The 15,243-nt window shown below is 44.1% G+C and overlaps 1 protein-coding gene and 1 long non-coding RNA gene across 2 annotated transcripts in view; one reads left to right on the top strand and one right to left on the bottom strand.

Moving 5' to 3' along the window:
* Positions 1-1,998: 1,998 nt before the first annotated feature.
* LOC136109085 (carboxypeptidase A2-like) overlaps positions 1,999-15,243 on the top strand; it is a 14,999-nt gene continuing 1,754 nt past the window's right edge. Inside the window, 12 exon segments of the mRNA XM_065851474.2 lie at positions 1,999-2,154; positions 3,099-3,165; positions 6,782-6,864; positions 8,429-8,510; positions 9,366-9,500; positions 10,540-10,638; positions 11,260-11,361; positions 11,515-11,616; positions 12,245-12,355; positions 12,681-12,771; positions 13,162-13,361; positions 14,668-14,752. Of these exon segments, the coding sequence (XP_065707546.2) occupies positions 2,057-2,154; positions 3,099-3,165; positions 6,782-6,864; positions 8,429-8,510; positions 9,366-9,500; positions 10,540-10,638; positions 11,260-11,361; positions 11,515-11,616; positions 12,245-12,355; positions 12,681-12,771; positions 13,162-13,361; positions 14,668-14,752 (1,255 nt within the window). The 5' untranslated portion in view covers positions 1,999-2,056.
* The window catches only part of LOC139826946 (uncharacterized), a 20,564-nt gene continuing 16,803 nt past the window's right edge, over positions 11,483-15,243 (bottom strand). Inside the window, exon 3 of the long non-coding RNA XR_011737102.1 lies at positions 11,483-14,851. This is a non-coding gene — a long non-coding RNA (uncharacterized lncRNA). The remainder of the gene's footprint in view (positions 14,852-15,243) is intronic.

Below are 15,243 nucleotides of genomic sequence, written 5' to 3'. Positions count from 1 at the left end.
CAAAAATTGTGATGCGTATGTAATAATTATGTGAATATAAGCAACGCAAGAGCATCCAGTCTTTGGAGTGAAATGAAGAAATAAACTTAACAGCAGAGTCAATTAAATTGTTAAGCGACATTCTTTATTGGCGTTGGGGAACACTGGGATCATCCTCTGTAAGTGCTCCAGTGACTGGATGCTCTTGCATTGCTTATATTCACGTAATTAATACATATGCATTACAATTTTTGAAAATTTTCATGTATGATACATCCATACTAAGAAATAATTGATTGTTAGTTATAATTATTTAGTTTCTTACTTACAATACATCTATTAATTATTAAATATAAACTAAGCACTCTGCTTCTAAACAATGTTTTACTTAATATTCTGTCTCTCTCTTGTCATGCAGAAGGATGTAAAACTTTTAAATATCCCCTCATTTTGCAGGTGATCAGAAAGCATTTATCTCCTGCCAGCTGGTTAATGATGGGTACGTCTTTTGTAACTTAATCACAATATACATTAATTTGGCAGTTTCTCTTCAGGAGCACTTATGGAGGATGATCCCCAGAGCTCCCCAGCGCTGATAAAATAACGAATGTCGCTTAACAGTATTGTTGACTCTGCTCTTATGTTTATTTCTTAGTTTCAGGAGATTCCATCTAAACATGAGGAGAAACTTCTTTCCTTTGAGATGCCAGAGCCTGGCCCAGGCTGCCCAGAGAGGCTGTGGAGTCTCCTTCTCTGCAGACATTCAAAACCATCTGGACACCTTCCTGTGTGATCTGCTCTGGTGACCCTGTGTTAGCAGGTGGGTTGGACTGGATGATCTCCAGAGGTCCCTTCAACCCCAGCCATCCTGCTGTTCTCTGTAAGTCCTGTCAGCAATTACTAACCCGAAGATATATAAATCAGTGGACCACTTTGGGGTCTGTCCACTCCATTCACAAAAACAAGAGTGATTTGAAGAACTCCTTTATCAGGAGCTCCTGTTGTTGCAGTTTGAACATCCTGGAGCCTGCACAATTAGTTGAGTTTATATCTTCAGAGTGTCAGATAAAGTGTCCCTTAGATGAACTTTACTCGTTATAACACTAAAAATCACACCCATGGGAGTGAAGACCCAAACCCACAAACATGCATAGTACAAGAAAACAATTGTGTAACCATATATAAATTACTATCCAGTCCTGGAAAGAGGGGCGTAAACCTGGGGCGGTACTACCCTGTTTCCCCAAAGATAAGTCAGGGTCTTATAGAATTTTTGCTCCAGAAAGCGCTTACCCTGTTTTCCCAAAAATAAGCTCTACCCCAAACATAAGCCCTAGTGTGATTTTTCAGGATTTTTGAGGATGCTTGAAATATAAGCCCTACTCCAAAAATAAGCCCTAGTTACAGTTCATTGAAAGAGTCAATTTAAATAGTGTCCAGGCACCTATACATGTAAAAAAGTACCCTGTTTCCCCAAAAATAAGACAGGGTCTTATATTAATTTTTACTCCAAAAGGTGCTTTTTTTTTTTACATCTACGTCTATGAAATCAAGAAAAACATGAAATGGAGGTAATATTGAAGGATGGTTAAAGCCTGATTTGGCTTTTTGGTCTCAAGTGGTTATTTGAGGATGGGGTGAGTTGCCCTTCATCAGTTATAGAGGAAGAAGTGTCTTGTTTTTGTGCGATTCCCAACTTGGACTCAGCTCAAGCAAGAGGAGATGAATCCCACCCAATGATCCCCAAACACTACGGACCAAGAGGACTTGAGGACACTCTGACCTTCCTCATATCACAACCAAAGGAATTAACGGGCAGAAAAATGACAATTTTGCGATGCCATCATCCCCATAGCTCCTCAAGTTGGCCAACGTGTTGGGGCTTCCTGGAGTGGTTGCCTGGACAATGCGTTGCCAAGCGCTGATCCGAACATAGAAACGCTGAGAAGGGACAGCCCAGTGTCCCGTGTCCAGTGCTGAGGCTCCATGGCTTACGCTTTTTCTTCTCTTTCGCAGTATTACTGGCAGAACGACCCTTTTTCCTCTGGCATTAATCAGAAACCACGTGAGAGGGACTATGATGAGGATGAGGAAGACTTTATGGGGATCGAAGGGAAAACCCTGCTCTGCTTCTGCGCTGGCGTTTTGATGATCTGTCTCATCTGCTGTGCTCGAGTAAGATATTATTTAGTTCTATGTTTTCCGCTGACACCTTCTGGCCCTTAGCAGAAGGTTATTGTGGGCCTTATACAAAACTTTCTTGCCTAAAAGGCTTTTACAGCCTTGGAAGTTGTTATTATTTATAACTGTCTCGTGGGATGATGTTCGCTGTTAGAACCGGCCTTAAATCTCCAGGTTTAGGTAATTGATTGTATCTCTCCCAGTACCCTTCCCATCCCCTTCTTGTTATTACCAGTTAAAATTCATCTGTGTGCTTCCCATCCTAAAACACAAAGCTACAAGATGGATTGTGTGGTGTGTTAGAAACACGTGTGACTCCGACACCTGAAATCTGGGGACAACCCTGGCAAGCTGAAGGTCTTGGTTTCTAATTTAAGTAAATTTAAGTGGGAAATAAGTGGTTCCACTGCAGTGTTGCTACAGCTGCAGGTTTTCCAAGAGATCAAAATGAGGGCTTTGCTCCTAAAATGATGCCAGTCACATCTACAAATGTGAGCCATGTATTGAGATCACTACTCATTCCTTATCCAGGGCATTCCCAACGTGCCTTGTGGGTTAGGACGATGGAAATAATCCATTACTTAGAGAAATAATAGTTCTCTCAGCAGTAATCCAAAATAAATAGTGTCACAGCCAATTAACTGTGATAATCCAGGAGATGAGTTGCAGGTGGAGCCCTTTGTCATGTCAGTGTTAAAGATCTGGCTCGAGATGCTGAGAAAAGCAGCTTTTCTATTCCAAGGTGAAATATTTACAGGATTTCTGAGGAATGTGGGCTTGTTGAGAGTTTCAGCAGAAATGGTGAAGGTGTGAGGGCTCTTCCCTCCTGGCTGCATTTTCCTGGGCTGTGAGAATTAGCGTTAAGTAAGGAATTAATGTTTATATGTTGTTCTAATTAACGACCTCTGTACAATGTTGTCTTTTTTTTCCTGAAACAGATCCTCCACAAAGTCCAAGATGAAAGATCACGTTCTGACGAAGGGCAGAGCAATTCAAAAGGTAAAGGTGAGTTTTTGAAGCTTATGCATAGGGCTCAAAAAAGCAGTTTAGAAGGTGCCTGGGACCCCATGAGAGAGCAGGAGATGATGCAGAACATAAGTGGAAAGGGCAGAGGGGACAAGTGGGGCAGCAGCAGCACAAGGAGAGCTCAGCCCCGCACAGGTTGTCTCCCCTTCCCTCTCCTCCCTTTCCCTGCTGAGTTGCCAAACACTTTTTTCAAGAGGATGTGAGACAAGTGGAAATTCAAGCCATGGGCTCACTTACCCTTCCCAAATGATAGGAGAGAACTAGCATGGTGTATCTTCATTTTAAAAACCTTTTTTAGATGGAGGCAAGAACAGAGCATCCAGACTTTAATGAAAAGGACTGACTCCATCTACATTTTATAGATTTTGAGGCCTTTCTAGTTGGCAAGGGGGTTCAATATCCATTCTGTCCCTCTGTCAATGACAGCACAGGCAAACTGTCTATTGTTCAGCCTGGAGAAGAAAAGCTCCAGGAAGACCTTATTGTGGCCTTTCCGTACTTAAAAGGGGCTGATGAGAAATATGGGGACGGACTTTTGAGCAGGGCCTGTTGCGGTAGGACAAGAGGTAATGATTTTAAACTGAAAGAGGGGAGATTCAGGCTGGACATGAATTTTTTTTACACTGAGGGTGGTGAGAGCCTGGCCCAGGTTGGCCAGAGAGGTGGTGGATGAACCATCCCTGGAGACATCCCAGGCCAGGCTGGACGGGGCTCTGAGCAACCTGAGCTGGTGAAGATGTCCCTGCTCATGGCAGGGGTGGCACTGGGTGAGCTGGGAAAGTCCCTTCAACCCAAACCGTTCTATGATTCCATGTCGGTACGGCAATTTTAAGCAAGACAACAAAGTTTGTTTAGATGAGACTCATTTAACCTTTCACTTCTTAACATGTCTCCAGGATGTTCATGATTCACTGCACCACAGGCTTTGGTGTGCCAGGGCTCTGAGAACGCTAATTGCCCTGACAGGGCTAATGTGGGGCCCCCACCCACGCACCCTCCGCCCCTTGGTGCAAGCGCTGCATTTAAGCTGAGGCCATTTGTCCTGGTCCTTGTTTGAGCTGCAGTGGGTGCACGATGGACTCGTAGTTCTTGACATCCTGGCTGTGGACCTGCTGTGTGATTTACCTGAGGATCTGGAGTGTGACTGTCCCTGGTCAGTGCCACCAGACCTGCTCTGCTGTCCAGTGGGGCCGTTCTGCTTGTGGTGAGCTCTTTACCCCATCCTGCCTTGCTGTCATCTTTGGCTTCTGGCTTGCTGTGGTGATTGAGCTCTTCTCTTGCAGCTCCCCAATTTGCTCTGGTGTTTTAGGCTCTAAGCTGAACACTATGGAGACTTTTGGCCTTTGCAGGGCTTCACTCATGGGACTTACTTTGTGGTTCAAGGCTGATCTCCAAACCCTGGATCTTGTGGCTACAGCAGGAGGTCGTAGAATAGTTTGGGTTGGAAAGGACCTTCAGAACTCATCTAGTCCAACCCCTCTGCCATGAGCAGGGACATCTTCACCCAGACCAGGTTGCTCAGAGCCCTGTCCAGCCTGGGATGTCTCCAGGGATGGGACATCTATTAGGAGTGGGTACAAAGGTTTGGGTTTCAATTCAGCTCCTTAATTGTAATGGGTGGCAGCCACAGATGAGGCTGGTCAGGGCACTTGGAGTTTGTTCGCATACTTTAGCCCCTGACATCATGTTTGGCAGGATCTCTTGGCAGTCTTTAAATCCGTGTGGGATGTAGCATGAGTAATGAAGTGAGTTATAATTGTGCCCTAAAATTAAGTTCTTCCTTCCTGTTTTCAACGAGTGAAGCCACAGGAGATGGAGTGGACAGTCTGTAGGGTAATTAGAAAATGTTGAAGCCCGTAGGTGGGATTTGACTTCAACCAGAATTACTGTAGTGCTGGAAACAGGAACTTCTCATGATGGTTCCTGTCTCTTAGGATAAACTTGCGTTACCTGATTTACGCCGAGGGGAGTGGAGAACTTGTTTCTCAAGGGCTGTTTTAGGTTAAATGTCAAAGACCCATGGACTCACAGGAACATACCTGCCTGCAGAACCTATGTTCTCCACAGTTTGCCCCCAGGATACAACAGTTGCAGGATGACTAACTCCTAAATGTCAAAACAGGCAGAATCCTTGCCTGGGGCTCCTTTTGTTCTCCAAAAACACGAGGCCTGGTCTTACGGAAGACTTGCTTGGAGTCATGTGAACCCATGAGACAAAGTCACCGTCACTGCTACGGAGGAGTGGGGTGGGAGCAGAGATTGGGGGAGGCTTCCTGGGGAGGTGCTGACGAATGTTGGGAGCGGTACAGGTGCGATCATCCAGGGATTATTAGAAACTTTGCTTCCTTGGTCTCCTGAGGTTGATCACAGAGTAGCTGAACCGTCTCCCTTCTGTCCCGTGTTAGATCCCAGGAACCACACCTGCAGTTCTTGCAGCAAGGTCAGCACCTGGTTCAGCACCTGGTTCTTCAGCAAAAGCACTTTAAATGAGACGGATGAAAAACGTGTCCAACAGCCCCCTGACTCTACTTGTCAATCTGGGACAACCGCAACCGGGTGTTCCCACAACCAAGAGAGATGGTTCCCAAAGCTCAGCCAGGATGTTGCCCGTCGCCGTCACTCCTTCAGCGTAGATAACGGCAACTCAAATATCTGGGCACCTTTACAGAAGGTCAAGGAGATGGAGCCTATTCCCCAAGGAGTGAGACGTAGACAGAGTCCAACACAGGAGCAAAGGGACGCAGAGAGCTGCTGGTTCAGGGACCAGCCCTGTGAACACTGGAAAGCTGAGAGGAACCAGCAGTATCTGTTCCAGCCTGCGTCACCTCTTCCTGAGAAGGATGCTTCATTAGAAGAGGATATCTAGCAAGTCTGTCCAAGGAGAAGGGTCTAGCTGCAGAGTTGAGCTCCTCTAAGTTCCTGTTCACTAAAAGCTTTTTTCCTGCTCCTACATTACAACTTTCTTGCATGCGAATCTTGCTGCAACCTTTATTTGCTTGGCTGGACCTGTATGAAACCTGAAGATTGGAGGAATGCTAGTAATTTCAATAAAGAATGGATTTAAACTATCTGGCTTATATCTGGAAGTGTGTAACTTGTATGTAAGAGTGAATCTGTAGCATTGCCTTGTCCCACTCTATGAGAGACAACTTGTGTCATGGTGAGTAGGACCCAGAGTTCCTCCTTCAAAATAATCACTCAAATTGAATATTTTTTTTTCTGGAATGAGATCTTTCTTTTGGCTGCCTCTTTGTAATGAGGAGTAATCTACAGTGGGAGAAAAATCCATTGCCAAGCGTTGAGTGGTAGATCTCCTAACCCTGTTAAGAGTTTGGGTAACATTCAGTTTAACTCTATTTTCCTCTGCATAGAAAAGTTTTCAAAGGACACCGCAGAGCTTTGTGGGCAAAGCTTTGAAAACAATTCCTCCCTTACAGGTTTGAATGTGTTGGTGGAAAATCATTCTTTCTGGATGTGAAACTACCTTGTAAGCTCTGATAAATGTGAGAACTAAGTCACATGGAATACAGATATGCTTCATCTGAAAAGGGTTTTCTTAACAAATCCTGTATAAATTCACCTTTGCTAAGCTGAGTTCAACCTCACACCAAACATGAAGCTGATTTTGATCTTCAGTGCCCTCTTCGGGGCTACGTTGTGCCTGGAAACTTTTGTTGGGTGAGTTATGCTTTGTGGAAGACCTTTCATTTAAGGCTGTGCTATCCAGTTGTTGCTTTTCATGGTCTTAACTTTACAAAATCTGCTTGGGGCACATTCTTTGCTTTCTTTTTTGACTGACCTGTCTTGTGGCTTTGGTGCTCCAGTGTTTAAAGGAACCTCTCTCTTTAGTTTCATTTGGGTTTTCCAGGGAGAAGGGTCAAGCTGCGTTGTTGAACTCATGTTCACCAAGGCTTTGTTTTGGCTTTGACTGTACTTAGGGAACAATCTCAAGCCTTGATCTGGAGCTGAACTTCACCACAAAGCTTGAGAGTTCAGCTTGAGAGATCTGGTCTGGCACAAAGCTGAGCTGAAAGACCAGAACCTGGCTTGAGGTCACTACTTTCCCTTTGGTTTTGAAGTTTCTTGTCTCTCTTTAAATGCGTAATCCTCTTCAGAGCCTTTCTGAGCAATTCGAATAGTTATTTCCAACCATTATCTGTATGTTGCATTGCAAAATTATCTCCTTCTGATGTATTTTCTCAGTCTTGAGACTGAGATGATAAAAAACCATAATAGATACTTGCTGAAATGTAGTAAGTGAGCACTACATTCCAGCCAGTAAATCTGTATTTGAAGATGTAAGAATTAAGAGTAAGAAATAATATACATAATTTACTAAAACTCTGGGATTTGTGAAGCCAGGAGAAACTATTCTGATCATTTAATCTGGGCTCTGGCATAATTTAGACTGGATTCTCATGAATTCATCCCTCAGTCACGTCCAGTAGCTGTGGTTGATGAACCTCATCCCTCCACAGAGGAATCCATTCGGGAAATAAATCTTATAGTGGTGGAGAATCCAATAAGAAGTTATTAATGTGGTAAAGTGCCTCCAGTGTTGATTTAACCGAGTCCAGCAAAATAATCTTAGCTCTGAGTCATCTCTATTTTTCAGTACTGCTTGTGTTCTGCATTCGAATGGTTTCTATGTTTTTAGTGATCTAAAAACCACTCAGACACTGTACGTCGTGAGCGCTGGATGTTGGAAAATGCTCAGTCTAAATTAATCACCAAGATTACCTCCAGAACCAGTGGAGCGAGGCACTTCCAGACAGTGATTCATTCCACCTGGAATGGTACAGGTCACCCCCTGATGGTATCAGCTTCTGACAACGCAGGGAAGTTTGTCAGCTGTCTTTGACTAAGCTGAAGATTAAATTAATCCCACCTTTAGTGTTTCCTTTGGTCTCCAAACATCTGACCATTTGCAAACTCAACCAGGATATTTCTTGCTCTGCAAGTTGTTGACAAAAAATGCAAGAAAGATCCTTGTAAGCAATTAAAAACTTGTCCACTTGATGTCTTGTTTATGATGAAATATTAAAAATTGCCATTTAACTAGTTAATAATCTGGTCCACATGCAGCAGGTTGTGAGTTGAACTTTTGAATGAACTCAACCGTGTTAAAAAGCCTGTACTGGCTGGTAACACTCAACCCACCAAATTAATGATCTTAATAACAAGCTGGTTCAACCAGGCCTTTTTTTGAGCCCATTTCTGCAAACTTAACGTTTTCTTGCAGGCACCAGGTTCTCCGAATCAAGACAAGAAATGAGGAAGAGGTTAAGCAATTACAGCTTTTGGAATCGCTGGAACACCTTGAGGTACGTTGTTACCACGGCAGCGTTTTTTAACATTTCAGACTGGAGTTGGACTTATCAGGGTCGGACTTTACATCTCATTTGAAAGGTTCGTACCATGCTGTGGCAGCTGCTGGAATAAATTTACTGTCTCAATACATGGTGTTTGATCTGTAAGTTCTAGAACCAGCTTGGAATTCAGGAGTGCTTGCATTCATGTTTTTTGCCTGCTGTGTTTCCAGTCGTATTTGAACTGAGCTGCTCTTCATCTTTGTACCAAAAAACTTGTCTTTTCAGTGGAGGTGCTAATGTTTTTGTACTTGTCTCCCAGCGTGTGGGAGGAATTTATTAAGTTAGAGTCTGTGTTCTATTGAAGCAGGAAAACACACTATAAAATTCCAGGTTATTACTGTTCGTATTGCCATTGGTGATGATTTTTATTATCACTTTCTTTAAAAACATTGATTTGACTAGTATAGAAATTAATTAGAAAAGCTCTACCACGGGAGAAATGAAACAATGGGTTTCATATTACCTAATACTGTAACATGGAGCTTTTCTTGAAACTATTTCTGGTAAAGGGGAGATTAGTAAAATAATCATCATACAAGACTAAAATTTCCTCTTGCTTATGTGACTGAAGCTCTGAATTCAGTGAAAATAAAGATCCTCCTCTGTGGATATTCATTTTTTTCTCACATTAACTGATACAAGGTTGTGGTGAGGCCAAACTAAAGAGTGGAAGGTGCTGCAAGCATCATGGGGCGCAATATTGTGGGAATTGATCGATTTGGGAGAAATCAGCATTTCTAAAGCTTTAGAAGAGTTGTTTGTAGAATGCTTTTCCCACACCAAACCCATTTTCCTTTCTCTTTTCAGCTTGATTTCTGGACAAGTCCGTCCAGCCCTGCTCTCCCCGTGGATGTGCGAATCCCCACTAACAACATCCAAGCAGTCAAAGCCTTCCTGGAGTCCCATGGGATCAAGTACTCCATCCTGATCAAAGATCTGCAGGTGGGCAACGTCGTTAGCACACGATTAACTTTTGAATCCTGGGGACATAAATGGCGATTCACAATCTGACCTTGTTCATTAATTCACGGACTCTTCTACACTCTGTTTGCCATGAGGTGCCCCCCTTATATCTCATAGAATCATTTCAGTTGGAAGAGACCCTCACGATCCAACCATACCCTAACTCTAGCACTAAACCACGTCCCGTGTAGTCTGTGGATTAATTTCTCGAAGACGGTGTGTGAATCACTCCGCAGATGTGATCTGAAAACAAGTTGGATAGTGACATCAGTAAACTCACAGGCTCCACAGGGCTCCTGATAACCCCTGAGGAATTCCATGTGGTGTTTTGGCCTCAGGCGTTTGGGAATTGCAACATTGAAGTTACTCAGAATTCAGTAAACTGTGTTATGAGCAGCTCTGGATCGTAATCCAAAAGCACCGTGTGAGAGAAAAGTCACCCTCTTGGGTGCTAATCCAACATTTCTTCATGAGCAGGAATCCCAAAATGGCATCTAAAATAGCATTAACTCAGCAGAAACACTGCCTGTTGGTTGTTGGGTGTTTTTTGTTCTTCCTCCAAGCTTTTCCGTGCTATTCTTACCAAACATTTAAAACGTAATGCTGAATGTTTCAGGCCAGACATGAGGAAGAAATTTGTATGCTGAGGGTGGTGAGAGCCTGGCCCAGGTTGGCCAGAGAGGTGTTGGATGAACCATCCCTGGAGACATCCCAGGCCAGGCTGGACGGGGCTCTGAGCAACCTGAGCTGCTGAAGATGTCCCTGCTCATGGCAGGGGGGGAACTGGGGGAGCTTTGAAGGTCCCTTCAGCCCAAACCATTCTATGATTTCAACACTGGTTTTCTTGCCCGCTGTGCTACAGATCCATTCAGCAGAATCATCTATTTGCTCTGGGCCTGTGGGAAGTTTGGGGCTGGAGCTGGGATGCAGCACACAATGTCATTTTTAGAGAGAAACATTTGGGCAGAAGTTTGCAAACGAAGCAGGCTTTTCTCAACATTCAAATGGCTTCTCTCAGGTTGTCCTAGATCAAGAAAAGCAAGATATGGCCAACACTCAACAAAGAGAACGCGCCAGCAGCACCTTCAACTATGGAACTTACCACTCCTTAGATGACGTGAGTACTTCAATTTTGGGGGGAGCGGATTCTTTTTTCTGAGCTTTTTTCATGCTATTTTCAATTGAACATCCTGTATTAGGATGTAAAATGTCTTTCCAGCTTTTTTTGGCACATGGTTTTGTTTTTAAATGTATTAATATTGTGGTCAGCACGATGAGCCAATGCTGTCTCTGACAGAGTGTTGGAACAGGCAAATGTTCATCATATTTTTTCCTAAATTCTGCAGAGTTCTGGCAAACCCCTTCCTTCTGATCCTCAAAAGAGATAGAGAAATAAATGTATCTTGAAGTAGGGAAACATAGGAAGCCAGTAGCCATCAAGCAGAGCAGAGGGAATGGTATTTTTAAGTTCTTAAAGGGGGTTTTGAATTTGTTCCTGAAATAAGTAGATCTTGACGGTATAGCCGTGCTTCCTTCCGCTTTGTGATGTTCAGAACAGCACTGACTATAGTGACCTAAGGTCAGACGGGGCTTCAAGAGGCCTTAGTAATGAAGGCAAAAGGAGAGAAAAGGAAATTTCATCAGGTCCTACAATAGTTCTGGGCAGTATTGTACATAAATGTAATGTAAATGTCATATATAAATGTAACATAAACGTCATAATCACTTTACATTTCAGATTTATGCAGAACTGGATCATCTTGCGTATGAGTACAGTGACATTGTCAGTAAGTTTGAGATTGGGAGATCCTATGAAAACCGACCTTTGTATGTACTCAAGGTATGACATATATCACAAAATGTGTGCACACATATGTGTGTACATATATATATATATACATTATAGATACAGTCCAAAGCCTCCCAGCCTATACGAGATATTATTGACTAAAACATGGCAGTGAGAGTTTTAAAACCTTGTTTTATTTCACAGTTCAGCACCGGAGGAACAAACCGTCGCGCCATCTGGATCGATGCCGGTATCCATTCCCGAGAGTGGGTTACCCAAGCGAGTGCAGTATGGATAGCTAAAAAGGTCACTCAGCAATGCTGGATTTTTCATTTATCTTGGGAATTCCTCTGACTATTTAACAGTGCAGCACACCTGTATGTGTTTAGCCAGCTGCTTGCACAAAGAGCTGAAAAATCCTGTGTTTTGTTAGAACAGCTGGGTGAAGTTCAGGTGGACGAAGTGTGAAACTGTTGTGGACTGCAGGGTTGATAGTTACACAAATAACCATGGGCTTTTTGAAGATTAGTTTGCTGCTCCGCTCTGCTGACACAGAGGAACACTCTGTGGTTCGTTACCTCCCACTAAAGTGCCAAAACTTGCAGCTCGATATAAATGAACATTTAAATTCTGTCGAGAGGAGTGCAGCACAGTTCTATTCTCCCATCTCAGACTTAGTGCCAGCATTGGCTCATTCTCCAGGACAGGCAGGAGAATATTTTGTTGCATTCTTCCATTAACATCCCATCTTCAGAATAAACTAATAAAATAGATTTATTACTCCATCCAAGCTCCAAGTCTAACGAGGAACAGTTATGGCCAGCGGATAATTAATGTTTCTTGTCTGCCTGCCCTGAAAGCCAGACTTGCCGCTGAACTTAAGCAGGAAAGAAATACGCTGATAATCATTGTGTGCCGTATTTTCTCTGCTTAGATCGCCTCCAGCTATGGGCAGGATCCATTCATCACCTCTCTGCTGAACAAAATGGACATTTTCCTGCTGACAGTCACAAACCCTGATGGATACGTGTACACTCACACCACAGTGAGTAAAGCTCTTCCAAGTAAACAACAAATGTGAGGAAAGTAGGCTCGGAAAGTCCATTACTTAATGCCGCAAGGAGGAGTTACAAAAGATTTGGGCAGCCAAAAACACTCATTACTTCTCTAACCCAGCTTAACCTGCTGTAAATTCACCAGCCCTTTGATTTTTGTCCATTGGCCCATCTCAGCAGTCAGCCCATCAGAAATAACTTTAGGTTCGTGCCTGGGATCTCTGCCTGATGAATGACGACTATTTCTGGGTGGCGGTTTTAGTGCAAGGACCGAGATTTGCTCCTTTGCAAAGCCAGAGTGTGTGTTTGGTTTAGAATCGCATGTGGCGCAAGACCCGCTCCAGGAATCAAGGCAGCCTGTGCATTGGAGTTGATCCAAACCGGAACTGGGATGCAGGTTTTGGAGGTAGGAATGAAGTTTGTGCATTCTGCCTGTCACTAAGAAGAAAGTTCCTTTACATATTCCTGGATCCTGTTACAAGGATTGTTGCACTTGCCTTAACACGAGGCATTCAGAAAGAAAATGGTCAATTAGGATGGTAGTTGTATTTTGTAAAGATAATTTTGTATGGATTAATTGCCAGTGAGCACAAGATGAAGGCAGTAATCTGTATCATCTCAAATCCCTTGAGTATTTGTGCTCTGTCACTGCAGTTTGAGCATTTATCAGCACTTAAGGCCTTGCTTTGGCTGAAGAGCTGTTCTTAGGAGAACCCGGCTTTGTGTTGGTTTGCTTTGACCTTCCCTGAATTCCAGTTCTTGCAGGTTTGCCTTTGTTCCCTCTGTGCACCAACAGGTCCTGGCGCCAGTAATAATCCCTGCTCCGATTCTTACCATGGACCCAGGGCCAACTCTGAGGTGGAAGTTCAGTCTGTTGTCAACTTTATCGAGAATCACGGGAACATCCAGGCCTTCATCACCCTCCACAGCTACTCTCAGCTCCTGATGTATCCCTACGGCTATAAATGCACTCAACCAGCAGACTACGAGGAGCTGGTGAGACTGTAGGACTTGGTTTTAGTTTCCTCTGTTCTGTCCAACTGACTTTCTGTATTCCAGTATGACAGTGAGATACGGGATACAAACAAGAGGCTGAACCAAAGTTCTGTAAAAATAACCATCTGCAAGAGCCAACAAAACCCCAGTGCAACGTGGTGCCTTTAAAAGAGAAATTTGATTGTATGCAAACCTGTGCCATGCCCACCCATTCTCAGCCCTTTTTGCTCATCCATTTTTCCTTCTGTAATAATATCTTTGAGGTTATAAGGATGTCATAATCATAATTTAAACAGAAAACACCTCTGGAGGTCTCTAGTCTAACCCTCTGCTGAAAGCATGCAGGCTTTGGAGTCAAAACCAGTTCCAAGGCTGGATTGAGATGTTTAGAGGCTTGCCCAGCTGAATTTTGATGGAATCATCGAATCATTTTGGTTGGAAGAGACCTCAAGATCATCAAATCCAACCATAACCCAGCCCTGTCCCTGCCCCATGTCCTGAGAACCTCATGTCCGTCTGTCCAACCCTCCAGGGATGGTGACTCCAGCACTGCCCTGGGCAGCCTGTTCCAATGCCCCACAGCCCTTTGGGGAAGAAATTGTTCCCAGATCCAACCTCAACCTCCCCTGGCACAACTTGAGGCCGTTTCCTCTGCTCCTGGCGCTTGTTCCTGGGGAGCAGAGCCCGACCCCCCTGGCTCCAAGCTCCTTTCAGGCAGTTGTAGAGAGTGAGGTGTCCCCTCAGCCTCATTTTCTCCATGCTTGATTCGTTGTTTTGATTTGTTTTGCTGTTTCTGAAGACAAATTCCACAGTTTCTCCAACTCAATTTCCCATTATCATGGGGATTTTCTTTTCCCCTGATACCTAAATACCCTTGTAGCGATTTGTTTGTTGCCACTCACCCTTTTCCCCTACACTTCCAAGAAAATCCAGGCTCTGTTTTCTCCACAACCACCTGTTATGTAGTTGAAGTGAGTACAAAGTCAACCAGTGAAGATCTCCAGTTGCCTTGGGATTTGCTGGTATCTCTTGAGCCTTCTCTTGACAAGACAGTAGGTGAGATGACACACTGGGTGGTCAGATACAGAACCTGCTATGATTAATTCACCTACAATGTCACTTCCCAAAAATACTGTGGAAACTGTGAGCACTCTCGCTAGTATGAGTGATGAAATTGATTGATTTGGCATTAGTTTATTGGGGGGGAGTGAAAGATTGTGGAGATTTTCCTGAGTATGATTCAGACTGGTGCAATCTTAACATTTTGTCTCATTTTCTGACTCGTCCTTCATCGTCTCCTCTCCAGGATGCCTTGGGAAGAGCTGCTGCCAGTTCCATCCAGTCCCTGTACGGCACCACGTTTACAGTGGGGAGCATTTGCAATACTATCTGTGAGTATTTTACTAGTCTGAGCTTTTGTGGGCTGTCCCAGGGCAACAGTCTCTGTCCTCCCAACAGGGTCTCTCTCTGTCTCCTGGAAGCAGTGATGACTGTAGAGAAACATCACCAGTCAAACATCAGAGCCGAGTGTTGGCATAAAAAACTAATGTGTGTCCTGCACTTATAGAAAAAGAAGAATCATAGAATCATTTTGATTGGAAAACACCCTCAAGGTCATCGAGTCCAGCTGTTAACCCACCCCTGGCACTACCCCGTGTCCCTGAGAACCTCATGTCCGTCTGTCCAACCCTCCAGGGATGGTGACTCCAGCACTGCCCTGGGCAGCCTGTTCCAATGCCCCACAGCCCTTTGGGGAAGAAATTGTTCTCCATATCCAACCCCAACCTCCCCGGTGCAACTTGAGGCCGTTTCCTCTGCTCCTGGCGCTTGTTCCTGGGGAGCAGAGCCCGACCCCCCCTGGCTCCAAGCTCCTTTCAGGCAG

Source organism: Patagioenas fasciata, chromosome 1, assembly GCF_037038585.1.
Source record: "Patagioenas fasciata isolate bPatFas1 chromosome 1, bPatFas1.hap1, whole genome shotgun sequence".
In the NCBI taxonomy this organism is placed as follows: Eukaryota; Metazoa; Chordata; class Aves; order Columbiformes; family Columbidae; genus Patagioenas; species Patagioenas fasciata.
Note: the sequence above shows the minus strand (reverse complement) of the source record. Positions and strands in the feature narration are given on the sequence as shown.